The following is a 19,951-nucleotide window of genomic DNA, read 5'->3' as shown; positions in this document are numbered from 1 at the left end:
ATTATGTAAACGTTTAACGTTTGGGAATCAACTTTAGCAAAGTTCGTTCACTAAAGTTCGTAATGTAAACATGCTATAAGACAAACATTTATAAAAAATTGCAACATAAAATTTTGAAAGCCGTAATTTTTTCTTTTAAAGTTGTAAAAAAACAGCATTAAGTCTGGTTGAAAGGAATAGGCGTTACTCTTATAATATGTTAAATGTTTTTTTTTGACGTATGTTTTTTGTTGTGAATAATATGGATTATAAAAATTGTAAACATTTAAATAAATGAAAATAAAGCATTTTCAGCTTATATATTTAAATTCATATTTATTTGTTTTTGAACTTATTAGTAAATGTATTGCTCACATGATTTTAGCGGATGAGTAGAATTTCACATGTTTTCAGTGAGTTGATTCACAGACTGATTTTTAAATTTGACTGCACTAAAACTTTAAACGTAAAAATTTTTGAAAGTAAAACCTAACTCTATAGATTTTAAGTGCATTATTGTTGCTTCAAATGTGTTCTTTCAGAAGTTGCGAGAATTTTTTTGCTACTCTGCAAGAAAAAATTATGTTTATTGTAAAATTTTAGAATTTTTAATTCTGCTTAAGGTGTAGCCACACCAAAGCGAACGCTTGCGAGCGAACAAACACTCGCAGGTAATGATACTAACAAAAGTTTGTACGTTCGCAAGCGTTTGTTTTGGTGTGGATGTTCCTTTAGAATTCGGCAAATAGCAAAATTGCCATAGCTGTAAGCTTTATATATATCATTATATCAGTTTATAAATTTCAACTTTTATAAACTTAAATAATAATAAGAGTCTAATATACTACTATATTAGACTAGAATTAAGAAAATTGTACAATAGTTCATGTTATTGAACATACCCAATAAAAAAGTGCACGTATGATGCAGGGTGTTTTAAGTAACATAATTTGTTATGAAAGTATACGAAATACAACACTGCGTGAATTTAATAAAAAAAATGTATGAGTTCAGATGGTGACGTTTCTGTCATGAAGATAGAACTTCAGATCGTCTTGAAACGAGTAGGCAAATGTATATTTGTTATAGTATTTAATTTATTATGAGTGTTTTCACATTGGTTAACTAATATAATATATTGTTTATAACGAATTTAAATATTAAGCGGTTTTGTTGCTGGTGGCGTCAGTAAAATTGCCAAAAAGTTCTGCCTGAAAACACGCCGCTGCAACGTCAAGTTAGCCAAATTCATCATCGTCACCAATTAGAAACAAGTAAAAGAAAACAAAAAATATACTAAAGAGAGACGAACCGAACATATAGCGCTATGGCTCAGCTGCGGTGGAGTCCGCCAACGATATTCTTTGTGATACTACAAATAATTGGCCTAAGTCAACAATTTTATTTGCCAGGGCTAGCACCGGTCAATTATTGTAAAAAAAGTGAAGTTTCATCAATATGCGTTGTAAGTATAAAATTTTATTTAATTTGTGATGAAATTAAATTGTTTTGGTATAAATGGATAAATTAAAAAATATACTTTGATAGTGTGATTCAAAGGAAAATGTACTTAGGATATTTACACTATTGTATTGTATGACCAACAAAAATTTATAATATAATTTATTTACAAAAAATATAAACATATCTTTCAAGTATTTCCTCTCAATAGTTTTGTTTACATAATGAGGCTGTAACATTGTTTATGTTTATATATCTTAAAAGCAATTGGCAACGTAGAAAATAAATTGGGGATGTGGTGTATATGTTGTGACGTATGCTCTCAATAAATAAATATTTAATTAAAATGCGGAGGTTCGAATTAATATACACGTATAAAGTAATTTTAAATATAAGATATTATTTATAGATATACCATTTTACGAAACAGCCTAAGTTATGGTAACTTCAAGCATGGTCTCTTTAAATTTTAGTAAATTAGCATTTAAATTCATAGTTCTTGTTCTATCTTATAATCGCATCCGGGTACACCACATAAGTATTTAGTATAATAATCTAAACACCATTTTACCTAGTTAAATGCTTTTGTAGAACTTGGTAGTTAGAGATAATGTATGGCATGACTTGTAATATTATGGAATACCTTTTCGTCACAAACTTAGGTCTGTGGTATTAATAATTATTTATTAGTTAAAACGTGTTATAATTAATAATTCTTCAGTAAACGTGTTTTAAGATGCATATTTTAATGTTCAGTTGATCTTGAATTAATTTTTTTTAGAACTTGATTTACAAATGCGATAAATTACATGGTAAATTTGTCAATAAAGGCCCTCAGCTAGTTTAACCAATTTATATACATATATAGTACTATTTATAGTACTATTGCACTTCATATATCTGTATATGATGTTGTCTCAGATGAACGATTTTTGAATACCCATATATATATAATTTATTAAGAGCAAGAAAAATTGTGCAAAGTTTGTAGAATCTACTAAAATCTTCAATTTTAGATGTTGTTCCAGATGTACGATTTTTGAACACCTATATATAATTTATTAGGAGCAAGAAAAATTGTGCAAAGCTTGTAGAATCGACTAGCTTGTCAAATATTTTAGATCTTCAATATACTCGTTTAAATACTTTAATGATTAGTAATTAAATCTATTCCAGTGCTAGAGTGATATTAATTGTATATAATCTGCATCTTTAATTTAAGAAAGATAAGAGATATGCTTGACATCTTCGTTTAGTATATAGCTTTAAGAGTAAATATTAAGAAAAACAACATTTATTTACACATATGTGCAATTATAGAAGTATAGATGTTTACACATAAAATACGTTTTCGGGTTTAAATATATTAACTTATATAATGTTATTATATAATTTCGTTGAAGTTTTTCATATACTTCTATGGTATAGCTTTTAAATTGTGTTGTACTAATTCCAAGGAATTAGATATTAGTTATATTATTAGATATCTTGCTAATGAAATCATACTTAAGTGTAGGTAAATGTGGATAACTATAATTGAACAATATATCAAACTAGCAAAAAAAAAAAAAATAGTGATATAGTTTTTGCTGCGTTTTGATTAATTACTTTTTTTCTTTATCTTTTTAAGTATCGCTAGAATTTTTAATATAAAAGCTATTTATTAATTCAGTTCCCTAGTAAATGGTTCTCCTAGTATCACAGTACCGGAATTGCGATAAGTGATTTTTTGACACTTTTTTTTTTTAGTTCATTTTCGTTTAAGTTAAAAATGTTCAAATTTTATCATTTGCTGTAGTTTGTGTTTTTTTTTTGTTTTTTATTTTAGTTAATGATAAAAACGTTTTGTAAATATTAGCTTATAAATTTGATAATCACATACGTTTCCAATTTCTTGAAATATATTTACATTTTGTGTTTATTTTGCAGTCGAACGTTACGCTATTTGTAAATCGTTTAAATACGGAAGAATCAAATTTACCTTATGAATATCATCACTATGACTTCTGTGTGGGAAATGAACAAAACTCTCCTGTTGAGAATTTGGGCCAAGTTGTATTCGGCGAACGCATACGTCCAGGTCCATATAAAATAGAATTTTTGGAAGATGTTGACTGTGAAGTGGTAAGTTATTACATTCAATATTTTCAAACTTATTTTTCTTAAGTAAAAAAAAAATAATACACTGAGTATAGCTGAAAATGTTCTTTAGTTTAGGGATCAGACGGGTGAACCTAAAGGAGCCACTTGTTCACTCAGACGAACAAGTGTTGCTGTTGTTGTTGTTTTAGCTTGCAAAGATCTATAAAGCAGATAATATAAAAGAAATTAAAAACACGTATAGATGGGTTGGGTTATGGATAGGTATGGTAGTGTGAGGGGTGAGGGAATTATTTAGAAGTAAAAATAAATAGAGAGATGAGTAGATTCCAAGAATGACCGTATCTACGTCCCGGAACCACTCATTGAGCTGAAGTGAGGTTTAGCAGGTCCCGAAAATGGATTACAGAAACAGATCCGTGTTTGTTTTTAACAAGAACAGATGTCGTTTATTCCTCTTAGCGGGAACATCAAAATCATGTGTTCTGCTTGGGTTACAATAACTAAAGATGCTATTAAACTGTCAGTAACCCAATACTGGTGGTACCATAGCAAATAAAAATTAGGATATAACTGAAAAGATGTAAGAAAATATTGAGGAAATGTTTTCGTGCAATGGCAAAAATTCCTTTTGGTTATAATAATAATTAAAATAATGTTATAGCCAAGTCTGTAGGCTATAGGATCATTGATAGCAGCTAAATATTGTTGTAGCGTAGCAAGTATAAAACGAATGGTAAGCTTAAAGTTAATGATCAATTTTTAATTATCAATTTTAGTATTATCATTATTTTTATTGCTTATAATATATATATATATATATATATATATTATATATTTAATATATATAAATATATATATATATATATTTTTTTTATTGCATATAAATACTGAGTGTGATAACATTAAAAGAATGAGGATTCTTTGATGCTCAAAATCTAAATTAATATTAAAAACCTAGATGAAGGAGGTGTGCTTACTCCTGCAGTAGGATTTTCTTCTTTTCTTGGACCAAAAAATCATATATTTATATGGTCCTTTGTTATGAATTATTCTATATATACATAGAAATATATTTTGTTCTATACTTATAAATTGGAAGAATTGGAAGAATATTTCATTTGTATAATTATTTCAAGAAAATAATTTTACATTAATACAATTTTAGTTGGTCATAGAAATACAAAGAAAATAAGATAGCTGAATATAAATTTAATCATTTCTAGTAACTATTTGTACTTAATTCACAAGTACTTAATTACGTTATCTCATCGATAAGATTTGTGGTATGTATTTCTAAATTTCATTTTTGTTACAATGGTTTTTTTATCGTTATACTACGCGAATAACTTGACTGGTAATTGTGGGAAATGCTGTATTAATAAGCATCCCTAAACGCTTACCTTTCAGATGACACAGTTTTTTTAGTTTAATTTAAAAAGTTCGTATTTTTAATATATGGAGAATCGAATAATCGCATCGAATTTGTATATAATATATTTTCTTTAATAATGTTTAAGAAGGTGGATTTTTAATTCCTGAAAAAACTCTTTCTCTCTGAAGCATATCTTATGCTTTTTGTGTGAAAAAAGATTGAATTATTTGTACATAAACATTATATTTTGTGTCTGCATTGTGTTAATCCTAATATCGATGAACTTTAAAGAACGCAAACAAATTCTGCAGGATCGAATGCATAGGTCTGTAATCTCTTAAAAGTAGAGTGCTTCTATGTTGGAATCCTGATTTACTTTCTTTTTTCACGCCTTTTCTTTTCTTCACATTTTTATGTTATGTATTTAATTTTAATTCTGAATGTGTATCCATAATAGCGAAAAGTAATGCTCTGATCGGTACATCTGTGAAATTTTGTGCTTCCATAATGCTTTTCAGAATAAATATGTGTATTATCGCTATGCTCGTTTCTAATTTATATGACATATTGAGTTATCACTACATGCATTCCAAGCTTTCACATGTTCTGTGTAGGTCTGTTTCTGGATTTAGTATCATCTAGCACTTACTCCATTTTCTTTTACATCACGAGCACTACTGAGTTTGCACACTGACTTGTTCTAAAATTAGTGGCTTTACTTATTCATTCAATGTGAATGATGTTTTAATGTCATGTCTATCACCACATACAGACAAAGATATACAGAAAGATCTAATGGTCCACACTGTCAAAATATACGTATAAAATTGGATGGATATATCAAATAGTATCTATACCATAATTTGGTGACCTGGGCTTTGCGCACCACAAAAATCAAACTTGTTTAATTAGAGAAAAAATTTAAAGTCATTTAATACATATAGTCTATATTATCTATCAAGGAATACTGGTTATATTAATTTGTGCGGGTTTATTGTATTAAATAGGTGTAAATTTCTAACCCGTAATTATAGGTATAACAGTTTTTGTATCTGATATGCATGCCACCTTGAACAAAAAGCGTATGTTATTTATTCAGGAAATTGAAAATACAGCTTTATTCTTGATAGTCGATATTGTTCACTTATGCCAGCACTTGATCCAATCTTCGAAACTTTTTTCAGAATCGGTTTTTTGTATAACCAAGCTTCACCTTGCTATTAATCTTAAAAGGTACATCTGATGGTAGTTCCTCAAACTTTTGGATCAAAATGGTATATAGCTTAAATTCATAAATAAAAAAAAAATGAATAACTGCTGTTTTTTTTTTGTCTATTTTATGATTAGGCTAAGAATTATTAGGGGGATTACAAGGTTACAAAGACTTTTAAATGGAAAATAAAACGTAAAAGGTTGGGAAACAATGATCTGTACTTATGTCTACATAAGTACAGGCGTAAGTTGTGTACATACACATAATACTATAATATCTATAATAACATATCGATAATAATGATATATAAATAATAATAATAGTAATAATAAAAAAGGAATAATGGTAGTAATTAGAAATACATAATAATAATAGTAATAATGAATCAATAATAAATAATATTAGTAATAATAAATGAAGAATAAATAATAAATAAATAATATCGATTATGGAATCATCATTATCATTCGTGACTATACAGTCCATGTAGGACCTAAGCCTGTTTAACAACAGTCTTCCATTCTCCTCTGTTTTTTGCTTTTCTTTTCCAATTTCTTATGTTCATCACTTCTAAGTCCTGCTGCACACTGTGTTTCCATCGTTTTCTTGGTTGCCCTCTTCTTCTGCTGGTTCCTACTTCGTTCTTATAAATCTTAAGCGGTGCTCTCATATCCGGTATTCTTATCACCCATCTTAATCGCTGCTTCACCTTCACCTAGAAGTTCTAGCTCGTGATTGTATCTTATTCGATACATTCCGTTTTCTTTCACGGGACCATCAAATTTTCTGATTATTTTCCTTTCAAAGATTGCTATCTTGCTTGCTTCAGTTTCAGTTCATCTCCATGTCTTGCAGGAATAATTCTTATAAACGATTAATAAATAATATCGATAATTGAATAATTCTTATAAATGAATAATAGTAATAAATAAATAATAATTGAATAATTCTTATAAATAAATAATAATAAATGAATTATAATATTTGAATAATGTTTATAAATAAATCATACTTATAAACGAAAAATACTTGTAAATTATTAATATGAATAATTTAATAATTATAAAAAATAAAATATACATTATGTTATTTATATAATATTATTATAATTAATAAAACAATAATGAATACTGATAATGAATGAACAATAGTATTAAATAAATAATAATAATAAATTAATAATAATAATCAATGAATAATAATAATAAATAAATAATAATAATAAATAAATAATAATAATAAATTAAAAATAATAATAAATAAATAATAATAAAAAATTTATAATAATTTAATAATAATAATTATTTAATAAAAATAAAATATAATAATCGATTATTGAAATAATAAACACTGACAATAAATGAATAACATAATTAAATTAATAATAATAATAAACGAATAATAATTATAATTGAATAATAATAATAACTTAACAAAAATAATAATTATAATAAATAAATAATATTAATAAATAAAGTAATAAAGTAATAATAAATAATAATTAAAAAAATAAATTAATAATAATAATAAGAGAATAATAACAATCAATGAATTATAATAATAATTGGATAAAATTAATAAATGAATAATAGCAATAAATAAAAAATAATAATAAATGAATAATAATTATAATTCAATAATAATAATAATTGGGTAATATTAATAAATGAATAATAATAATAAATAAAAAATAGTATTAAATTAATAGTAATATTAATTAAATAATAATAATAATCAAATAATAATAATAATTGGGTAATAATAATAAATGAATAATAATGCTATATAAATAAAAAAATTATAAAGAATTAAAAATGAAATATAATATTAATAAACACTGATAATGAAATGAAATGGAAAATCAAATAAATTATGTACTCATTTAATTTGGTTATATACACAATTGTTTAAATTGGAACATCATCGGTTGAATAAATTTGTGTTGTTAGAGACGAGATATGGTAATAAATGCCGGAGCATTCTGCAAACAATTGTGTGATTATGTATCTTTTTTATGACACTTGAATAAATATTCAACATTAAATATAAACATTAACATATTTGCACTTTTTTATTTATTGTGATATTTTTACTGGTTTTTTTCGTCAATGCTGAAAAATGTGGTATTAAAAATGCTTTTTTTTTTGATAATACATAAGAGCCTTATAATTTTATTTTAAGTGAAGATAATTTGATAATAAGATTTGATATTTGATTTGAAAATGTTTACATTTCTATATTTTTCTGATATGTCCCACAGAAATTTTATAAATGATAATTAACTTTTATTGTAATTAGATTTTACAACAACGATATGCAAATTTATTAATTGATTTCTCTTGTGTAGGTCTGTAAACGCAATTATACCGGTGGTGATCCGGATAGTGACCGACGTATGATGGTATTGAAAACGGGCATCAGTCTAAATTATCAACATCATTGGATTGTAGATAATATGCCAGTCACATGGTGTTATTCCTTAGAAAATGAAAAGCAATATTGTAATACTGGTTTCCCAATGGGTTGTTTAGTACCTCCAGATAGCGCAGATGGTTGTGCTATTAATTCAAATTACAACAAACGTGGATATTATTATTTGTTCAATCATGTCGATTTACAAATTAATTATCATAGCGGCTTTTCTGAAGAGAAAAGTTTAGGGCTTGACGCTAATGGTGGACGTATTATATCAGTGAAAGTACAACCACGCTCTATAAATCATGCAGATCCTAATAAGCCAGTTTGTAAAAATGCAGAACCATTGGCGATAAAGAGCAGTTCTTTAGTAAAAGGTGAACGTCTTACAATTGTTTATACTTACAGTGTCAAATTTGTTAAGAATAACACTGTTAAATGGTCATCACGTTGGGATTACATTTTGGAGTCAATGCCACATACGAACATTCAATGGTTCTCTATACTTAACTCTTTGGTCATTGTACTCTTCTTATCTGGTATGGTTGCTATGATTATGTTGCGTACATTACACAAGGATATAGCACGTTATAATCAAATGGAAAGTGGCGAAGATGCACAAGAAGAATTTGGTTGGAAATTAGTTCATGGTGATGTCTTCCGACCACCACGTAAGGGTATGCTGTTGTCAGTATTTCTTGGTTCTGGAGTGCAAGTTACATGCATGACTCTGATTACATTGGCGTTTGCATGTTTGGGATTCCTTTCGCCAGCAAATCGTGGTGCCCTTATGACATGCTCCATGGTTTTGTATGTAGCTTTGGGAACACCAGCTGGTTATGTTTCGGCACGTATTTACAAAAGTTTTGGTGGCATTAAATGGAAAAGCAATGTTATTCTAACTTCTATGTTATGCCCTGGGTAAGTTAATTTAAATTATCTTAAATATTGTACAATTTTTATAATAATATAAATAGTTACAAATTTGTAGTCAATGATAGGATGAACAGTGTCTATACGTATTATTTTGGAATTTTGTCTGCGAACAAAAATATATATCTATTAGAGAAATAGTGAAAGTCTATGCAAAAATCTTGACAGAGTCCAGCCAGTGTAGACGCAGAGCGATTTGAAATATGTCTAAAACAGTGCAGAGGAACGTTGTACGTTGTCAGTGCATATATGAAGCTCTCAATTTTCAGTTTCGCTTGTACAAATCGTGAAGTAACATTAGCATGACTTTTTCCGTGTTACATTCCTAGATTAAATTCTTTACACAAGAAAGAATAATACTTCTTAAAAATAACTATAATTAATTAATTCAGTTATTTTACAACTGATTTATGCTTTCGTTCTAATAAGAAACAGCAAGTGAATTTGATAATGAATATTTACAGCAAATAAACAAAATTCTATGTTAGAACATACAAATTAAGCACAGTTTTGAATTAGTTGGCAAATAAACACTGACTCTGAGCTTCAAATTTGGCAGGGCACGAGTTTCAACCCTTGGTACTTTCAGTCTTAAAAATTTTTTTTATGAATACTTAAATATAAGAAATAATTCCAAGACCACTGATAATGCGTATTTGTGAATACTCGAAACATCTGTATGGTCAGCTAAAAACTCAATTATTTAAAAATAAATAAAAATTTTGTTGTTACAATTCACTATTGTTCCAAACCTCTCTATGATTATTATTTATATTTTTATTATTTGTATAAATATCATTTATAAAATGATTATTTATATAATAATTATTTATATAATTATAATAATGATTTTGTATATAATTATTTTATATATAATTATTTTTTATATAAAGATTTTTTATATAATTATTATTTTTAAATTTATTATTTATATGATTATTATTTATATAATCATTTTTTATATAAAAATTATTAATATAATTATTATTGATATAATTATTTTTTATATAATTGTTACTTATACACTTATTTTTTATATACTTATTATTTATAGAATTTTTATTTATATAAAAATTAATATAATTATTAATAATTTTTAATATAATACTAATTTTTTAAATTATTGTATTTTTTTTCAGTATTGTGTTTTGTATGTTCTTCGTTTTGAATTTAGTACTTTGGGGAGAAGGAAGCTCTGGAGCTGTGCCTTTTAGTACATTAATAGCATTATTAGCATTGTGGTTTGGTGTTTCTGTCCCATTAACATTTGTGGGAGCTTACTTTGGATTCCGTAAAAGGGTATAAATAGCATTTATAATATAAAAAACATGTACATTTATACTAATAGTAAATTCTTTCATTACAGGCTTTGGAACATCCGGTGCGTACTAACCAAATTCCGCGTCAAATTCCAGATCAGTCAATCTATACACAACCAATACCTGGCATTATAATGGGTGGCGTTTTACCTTTTGGCTGTATATTTATACAACTCTTTTTTATATTGAGTTCAATCTGGTCTAACCAAATGTATTATATGTTTGGTTTCCTATTTTTGGTATTTCTTATTTTGGTCATTACATGTTCAGAAACCACAATTCTTTTGTGCTATTTCCATTTGTGTGCAGAGGATTATCATTGGTGGTGGCGTTCATTCTTAACGTCGGGTTTTACTGCAGTATATCTGTTTATATATTGCTGTCATTATTTCTTCACAAAATTGCCAATCAAGGGTGCTGCTTCAACATTTTTATACTTTGGTTACACCACATTAATGGTATTTCTATTCTTTTTGCTCACTGGCACAATTGGATTCTTTGCATGTTTCTGGTTTATACGAAAAATTTATAGTGTCGTTAAAGTTGATTAAAACCGTATAGCTTATATAAAAGCCATTATAGCGAATGGGGACGCATTTAAGATGAATAAGATATGTGATTTCAGAGTTGGTTTATAAAATAGGAAAACTGTTTTACATTCTTTCATAAATTTTCCTTTTTTAATATGAAGAAAAAAAAACAAAATCAAATTTGAAAAAATGAATATACGCGCAATAAATTATAATTAAATAATTTTAAATATTTTGTAATATGAAAAATATAAAATTATAAAAAAATATAAAAAATATTTAAATGTAAGTTAAGTCTCTGTATTGCAAAGTTGTGTTAAACTCTATTAAACCTGTTACGTACCAAATGCAATAATGACGAAACGAGAAAACTGCAAGTAAAAACAAGAAAAATAAAACATTTAAAGTATAAAAAAATAAACTATATAAATTAAATAAATAGAAAAAAAAAATAATTTAAAAATTAAATACGTAACATAGTTCTTTTTAAAAATTAAAATCATAAATAAAATAAAAACCGTTTTCATAGAATATTTTTTATAGTTTTCCATTATATATATACTTAAATTTATATTTAATATATTCTTTTATATGTTTTTGTTATTCTTATTTTTGCATAATTGTAGTAAAACCATGATGTAAAAAGTCCGAAACTTAATAGATAAAGTCAAAAACTTATTTTGCAATAATGGCTAAGTTTTTGGTGTCGTCATGTTGTAATTAAATATATAAATATATATATATATATAATACATGTAAACATAAATCGTATAAAATTAGTTTAATAAACTTTAAAAATTTAATTAATAAAAGTAATGTATAGATCTTAAACGAAGAAAGAAATCTTAAAATGTATTATTTTTTATTGAATAAAAGATCAGGCTTGTTACTAGAATTTTTCATGGTAAAAGCTATAGTGAGTGGCTTAAATAAGCTATTTATTTATGAAAGAAATATATACATATTTTTAGTTATTAATTTGTTTATTTTTTTGCGTTATTTCTATATGAGACACATTTTAATTTTGTTCCTTGTAATATTTTATTTTTATATAATTATACTTTATGTTATATTGTGGCTACACTGAGGAAAACATTTTTCCAATTAACTGCAAACCGCAATCTTATGTATAATTAATTATACACTAAATATTGATAATAAAGAAAAGTAAAAGAAATGTTAATATTTTTATTTATTTTATAAAAACCATGAAATATACATTATTAATTTTTATTGTCTTCACTCCATCCTAAAAAGGGGTGTTAAGTTTGTCAAGCTATTGAAAATATAACGAAAAATACTCCAGAGACCGTATTATATATGCTCTAACTGCAAGTTTACTGCATACAACGTCGTTCAATTTGCAATTCTTCGACAGCACATATGAATTTAATTTCAATTGACTTGTGACTGTAAACGTAGACCCTTGTTAGCTTTTAACTTATTTCTTATACCACCTACTTCTTTCTCTCAACTCATATGTTTTCCGTAGAATCGACATCTCATGTCCATTTGATCTCTACTCTTTTTGTTGTACCTTAACCTCTTTTGTGTCATCTGCTTAAACGGTTCGTAAAACGGGTTATCAGACATATATTTGATTTCTATGACTAAAGGAATTGCTCGGGTCTACGTTCCTCGTCGTTATCGAGGAACAAGTGCATTTCGACACCTCCCAAAGAGACTACACAAGCAGGTCCCAGTGGGCTACAACAACAATAACGAGATGAATTTATCTAATAATAATAATAAAAATTTAAATTTTAGTTCAAAAATTTGAATTAAATTTATCCTATGAAACTTTATAGAGATATTTTTTTAAATCTAGACAAATTAATTTTAAGCGTAAGTGTCAAAAGAAAGACCAATTCGAAATGGTCCAAATGTAGTAAAAAAAAATCAAAATATCTTTACAGCCTATGGTACATATTTAAGGTCGCGCTTGGTTCCTGTTATAAACAAACACTAGCCCGAAAGCAAGCACATTTAGGTTGACTATACAGTACATTATGGGATGCGATGAGGAAGAAATGCTATGGTGTGAAATAAGATTAAGAATGAGAAAATACATAGGGACATATAGCTATATTTATGTCATGGCTTATATTACCGCTCACTAACTTTTTCAGGAAATATATCTTATATTGAGAGTTCGCTTTTATAATATTGTTAAAGTTGTGGGGAAATGGATGAAATGGAGGAAGAAATAGTTGAACACCTGTTCTGCAGTTGCCTAGTTCTAGTCAGCCATTAAGTCTTTAGCATCAACATTAAAAAACATCCTACAGTATATTATGGTCTTAAGGTTACGTGTTAAGTGATTCCACAATAAACCTGTAGGGTCTAAAGGAGTTGGTTAATTGGACTAACTCCTAGTAACATCATAGTAGTAACTTAACATCATTTAACATAAATTCAATTATGAATGAAATTTGTTGACTATTGGATATAGCTGATGTGATTCATCAAATATGTATTCTCTTTGAAAACTCAGTTTTAAGATATTAATAGAAATATTAAACTACAATTTTAAATTAAATTAAATTTATTTATCAAATTTAAGCAAATATTTTTGTTTTAATTTAATTCATAGTTTTTCCTAACAATAACAAATAAATTTATAATAAGGTTAGAATGATAATATTAAATAAAATGGTTGGGTCTCATAAAGGTTCGTAAAAGCTAATAATATTATTACGAAAACCATTAATACTAAGGTGTTTAATTTCCAAGAGCGAACGAGTTTATGTTCCAGGCACTTAGTACTCCCAATAGGCATTGTGAAACCAGGCTTTGGTCGTTTTGCTTTTTTTGTTACTTTTATTGGTCGGAATTGTATCGATTACGATTTTGGCAAAGGTACTCTTATTTTCTGGTACTGTTTTGTTTGCGTTATTAAAGTCGGTAGAGTTCTAATTATAGTTTAGTGTAATAGTTGCTATATTTCAATCCATTTCTTATAGGTATAGTTGCATTTACAATGTAATAGACCTGTTTCAAGAGATAAGAACTCTGTGCACTTTAATAATTGCAACTGGCTGATACAACTTTACCTACTCATAAATAACATCATCAACTCGCTGACTCCCGCAATCAATACGCATGGTCTATGCACCTAATAGTTCTTTCCTTTCAAAACTCTATAGTTTAACTTAGGGAGAAGTAAAACCTATATACTGAAATATTTTAGTTGATGAAAAATGTGAAGATAATTGTATAACCCTTAGTAGAGTTCATTGAAATCTGTGATCACAGATTTTGAAATTGAAATTTAGCATATTAAAAACAGCACTTAGTTGAAATTTGGATCAGAGCTTTGGGCTGCCATTTAACCTTCGTTTGAATTCATCTAATATGGCACTGTGTACTTTTTTTTGGTCTAAAAACTGTTTTTGTTTATTAAAAAACTTATTTTAAGATTATAAAAGCTATCCAAAAGGCTTATACTGACATTTTAAATATTATTCCAGCCAACGATATAAATTACTGATTCGACATGCTTTTAGACTATGCAAATTGGTGTATTGAGTCCGCAATGGATGATAATGAATAAAAATCCTAGTATTTATAAGTTAAGTATCATATATATATAATTATTATTTTAAATATATATATAAATATATAATAATATATTTATATTTTTGTTTTTTATATATATAAAAACTTCAAAATTCTTTGGATCACACCTTATTTAAAAGCGTATATAATATATAAACAGTTGGAGTTCTAATGATAAATATATTTAGGACGTGTTGGACCTAGGCTAAGTTGATGCTAAACCAAATAGGACTTTTCTTGAGATTTTTTGCACTGCACACATTTAGCCATTTATCAATACGTATCGAGACATCACTACATTATCGGAACAACTTAGAATTTCTCTCATTTAGAACGGAACTTAGCCTAACTCGCACACGTCCTTAACTTCAAAATTCCTTGGATCACACTTTATATAAACGAGTATTTAATATATAAACACTTAGAGCTCTAACTATGGTTAGAGCTATTTATTTTATCTGTGGCAATCTCGTAATTTTTTGAACATTACTATATAGTACGTTTATACCAGAGGTTACGTTTATATAGAAAGGTACTTCAAAATGTTGAAAGAATCAAAAATTGGTTTTGCATATTGAGACTTTGCTTTACAGAAACACTGGCGCATAATTACTACTAACCCATTCTAATAGAACAGTTGTTAACCGTGGACAAAAGAGTGAAAAATATACATCATTCTCACTTAAAAGGCTTCACCATGCTGACCAGCGTTATACATTGATGTGAATAGGCATGGCATAAATAGTTTATCATAAGTGTTGGCTGGTGACAGTTACTTTTATTCGTATAATTCTATTGCAATGCCAGTGGAAAATGATAGCGACTTTTATGAAGATGGAGACCTTCAATTCAATTCAACCTTTGAAGATGAAGATGTAAATATTTTTCAATGTTCTTGTTTAACAATTGGTGAGGATTTGTTTTTATATGTTGAAGGAAGCATTCGATTTGGATGATTTATTACCGACTATTGGTGAATTTGGTAAATATCAGAAACTATTGGTTTTTGGTATTTGTCTACCTGCCTGCATTCCCTGTGGATTTTGTGCATTTAATCAACTTTTCATGGCTGATACACCAGAGGATTACTGGTGTAAAATACCAGAGCTACATGATTTACCAGTGGACCAACAAAAAAATTTGGCTATTCCGCAAGTTGTGGTGAGAAAATATATATATAAAATTTGTAATAAAATTGTATGACAGGAAGCCATACGCACTATTCTGACTGCTTGTGAAGGAAAAAGAAAACAGAAAGAGGCAAAAATAAACGTTCGATTCCTAAGGAATAAATTATAGAAAGGTTTCCAAATTATATTGAAGGTTGTTCAATTAATATATAAAAACCTTTGCAAAATCAATTAAGAAGGTTGAAGTGGAAAGTTGAAAATGGCAAAAATGATAAGACATATGGTGATTTAAAAAAAAATTATTTTCCATGTACATATATTGAAAATTTTTTAACGAACAGCCCTCTCGAACGGACACGGACCTTTTGAATGGATAATTTTTCTAATATAAAAATTTATTAAAATAAAATTTTAGTACCTTTTGAATTGATACCTTCTAATATAATAATTTTCTAAAATAAAAATTGTTCATCTAAACCTGATATCCGTTCCTGTAAAGTTCTGCTGTGAAATCTTTTAAAAGATTTGTTATAAGTGCGTTAACATAATATTTGTGGTTTATCTAACATATAAAATATAAAATCTCTTAGTTTTTTCTTATATGGTAACTCAATGAGCCTATATGCCTAAGTGGATCCCTCTAGATTGACGGTACAAACTAAATGTATATTAAACATATGATTAGACAGTGAAAACTTTTCTTCTACTTTATTGTTGAACGGACATTCGTCTTTGACAGACAAATTTCTTATTTTTTTGAGAGATAATTGAATTTCTTTTAGTCGCACACTCCCGTCAAGCGGATAAAAAATGGGTAACAATAAATGTTCTCTTAAGAGAGTCTTCACTGTATTAAAATAATATTCAAAATTTGCATCATTTTGAACATGCGAGTCCATAGTACAAGTTTGACAGTATTCAATTCCTGACACTTGAAGTTCAAAAATTTTCCTTGGAAATAGATGTTTCCAGAAATTTCACTTTTTAATAATATTAAAAACAATATTAATATTAAAAATTGAAATTTCATCACTCTTACCCCCTTCTTCAAATGAAATGGAGTTCTTGTCATAGACAATAAAATAACTATTTAATATCGTTTAGATTATCTTATAACCCAGTTTTATTCTTTCAGGAACATGGTATTGAAACTTATAGTAAATGTTATAAGTACGCTGTTAATTGGACCGAAATACTTGAAAATTCCGACATTAATGATATCAGTGCAAATATAACATGGGCTCATGAGAAATGTACCGATGGCTGGGTATATAATACCACAACTGTTTGGTCATCTATTGTTATTGATGTATGTTACAGGCATAACCTGAACCCTGCCTTCCTTCATGATAAAGCATTTAGATACATATGGTTTTCATTTTCATTTCAATGGCACATTGAATTGAGTATCAATATATCATTTAATCAATCCTCATTTAGTACGCAAATAAAAACATTAAAGGTTTCAACTGCAAAAGATGTTCTCAGCTTTTTGATATTAATTATGAACATCAATCAATCAATCAGTGAGCATCAATCGTAGCAATCCTGAATGCAAATGATTAAAAAGTATTCTAGAACTTAAATCCTTAATAGTTTGATTTAGTTTGTGATCGGGACATTTATCCAACAATTGGCTTAGCTGCTTTAAACACTGGTGGACCAGTTGGTGTGTATCTTTTTGGTTTATTGAATGATAGAGCTGGCCGTCGTACATCCTATTTTACTTGCTTAGCTACATTGCTATTGGGAAGTCTTATTACATCCTTAAGTACAGATTTTTGGACTTGGGCGGGCAGTCGTGTTATTGTTGGTCTAACCATACCGGCCGTATATCAGATACCATTTATAATTTGTAAGTAATATATAATAGTATTATCTTTCCAATATTTTTATATTCTTTTCTGATATTTTCTACTATCATTATATATATTAGCACTTGAACTTGTGGGTGAAAACTATCGTTCTTTTGTGACAGTTATGACTTGTACGTTTTATACGTCGGGTATAATGCTATTATCGTTAGTAACATATTTGGAAAGAGATTGGGTAAAATTATCGTATTACACTTCAGTACCATTTTACAGTTATTTTTTGTACTTATTTGTAATGCCTGAGTCTCCTCGCTGGCTCTTAATGCGTGGACGTCTTGAAGAGGCTTTAAAAGTACTAGAACGAATGGCGCGCGTTAATGGACGAGAATTTCCACAAGTAATCAAATCAAAACTGGAAGCTAGAATATCACGTGAAAAATTTAAAGAAAAAAAGAAATCTTTAAATGTTGGCGTACTGGACTTATGTCGGTAAGTACTTTTAAAACGCCCAATCAAAACAAAAAAAAAAATTAAGAAAAATTTTAATTGTGTATATATTCCAGTACTCCAAACATGCGTCTAAAAACTATTTTAATAACCCTTAGTTGGTTTGCTAATGAAACGGTTTACCTAGGTTTAAGTTACTATGGACCTTCGTTGGGTAGCAATCAATATGTTAGTTTCTTTCTATCGGCAGTGGTGGAAATACCAAGTTATTTATGTTGTTGGTACTTGATGGATTGCTGGGGCCGTCGCTGGCCGTTAAGTTTATCGATGATACTGGGGTACGATTGTAAGATGTTGTATATATAAGAAATAGTTTTTTTGTATATTATATGAATAGCAAAATTGTACAACTTTTAGTGGTGTGGCCTGCGTTATTACAGTGATGATACCAGATGAAGCTGTCGATGAAACGCTCATACTATACCTCATTTCAAAAGCACTATTATCTGCTTCATTCTTAATAATTTATCCATTTGCTGGTGAATTGTATCCAACACAAGCACGTGGAATTGGAATTGGGGCATCAAGTTATATTGGTGGTTTGGGTTTAATAGTTATACCATTTGTTACTTACTTGGTAAGTAAGAGATATATATGCAGAATAAATTAAATTTCATAATTAAAAAATTTTTTATTTTTATATTATAGGGAAAGGAAAATCTTAAACTACCATTAGTCATAATGGGTTTCGTATCAATGCTTGGAGGACTTACTGGACTTAGGCTACCAGAAACACTTCATCATCGTTTGCCGCAAACGTTAGAAGAAGGCGAAGAGTTTGGAAAAAATTGGTCAATGAATGATTGTTTGCACTGTCGACCCGCAGAGTAATTATAAAAATTTCATTATTACAAGGTTGTAGAAGTTCTATGGTTTTTTATTTATTTTCTCTTTTAGACCAGTACCATCGCAGCCTGCATCTTATGAAAATTTAGATGTATTAGCTTCTAATACTGCTTCAGATGTTGAACTCGAAATGAAAGCGACCGGCTTATCCGGAAAGAGAAAACGACCCAGATCTATTATTGACGAACGAACACCACTTGATGAAAATCGGCCACAACGTATTTCCATGAAACGTTTAGTACGTCAAATGAGTGTAATGGATACACAAAAGACACATGATGGCACTATGCAATTGACACATTGGATATAAGTGATACATTTTTAGAGAAGTACAGTCAATGTCAGTATTTTGGTATAGAAATTTAATTTGTACAAATTTAGAAGCGCAATTAAATGTTTAAATATTTAAACAAATTGAAAATAAATGGGAGTATTTAAGACTTCAGTCGGTGTTTTGTTTGTGGGTATAAATAGTACATTTATAGATAAGGAAACAGAAAAGAGAATAATAATGTTTTCTTAAAAGGACTTCTTTCATATAAACTACTACTTATATTTAGCGTAAAAATATCTTTAACTAATAACTTGAAGTATATCCTCAAGAAAAGAAATTATGTTTACTGTGTGTTGGTAGTACTGTGATGTGTCATTTCAATGAGTTTCGTTCATATATTTTTGCAATTATACCTTTTAGTATAGTGCGATGGCTTATTGTATAGAAGTTTTTAGTAAGTCAAAGATTGTGTTCGACCAAGAAATGTTCTCACCTTT

General features: G+C 27.8%; 2 protein-coding genes across 2 annotated transcripts; both read left to right on the top strand.

Moving 5' to 3' along the window:
- Positions 1-996: 996 nt before the first annotated feature.
- LOC119689367 (transmembrane 9 superfamily member 2) lies at positions 997-11,522 on the top strand. Its single transcript, XM_038104188.1, has 5 exons — positions 997-1,444; positions 3,370-3,564; positions 8,476-9,464; positions 10,616-10,775; positions 10,843-11,522. Exons 1-5 carry the CDS (start codon positions 1,307-1,309, stop codon positions 11,344-11,346), a joined length of 1,986 nt encoding a protein of 661 aa, XP_037960116.1. The 5' UTR covers positions 997-1,306; the 3' UTR covers positions 11,347-11,522.
- A 4,142-nt stretch (positions 11,523-15,664) lies between these two features.
- LOC119689501 (carcinine transporter) lies at positions 15,665-19,594 on the top strand. The gene is made up of 9 exons (XM_038104333.1): positions 15,665-15,758; positions 15,820-16,044; positions 17,149-17,322; positions 17,610-17,868; positions 17,950-18,316; positions 18,391-18,612; positions 18,692-18,911; positions 18,983-19,161; positions 19,232-19,594. Exons 1-9 carry the CDS (start codon positions 15,684-15,686, stop codon positions 19,488-19,490), a joined length of 1,980 nt encoding a protein of 659 aa, XP_037960261.1. The 5' UTR covers positions 15,665-15,683; the 3' UTR covers positions 19,491-19,594.
- Positions 19,595-19,951: the final 357 nt, after the last annotated feature.

The sequence above is a fragment of the Teleopsis dalmanni genome, chromosome X (genome assembly GCF_002237135.1).
Source record: "Teleopsis dalmanni isolate 2A chromosome X, ASM223713v2, whole genome shotgun sequence".
Taxonomy (NCBI): domain Eukaryota; kingdom Metazoa; phylum Arthropoda; class Insecta; order Diptera; family Diopsidae; genus Teleopsis; species Teleopsis dalmanni.
This window is presented reverse-complemented; position numbering and strand designations above follow the sequence as displayed.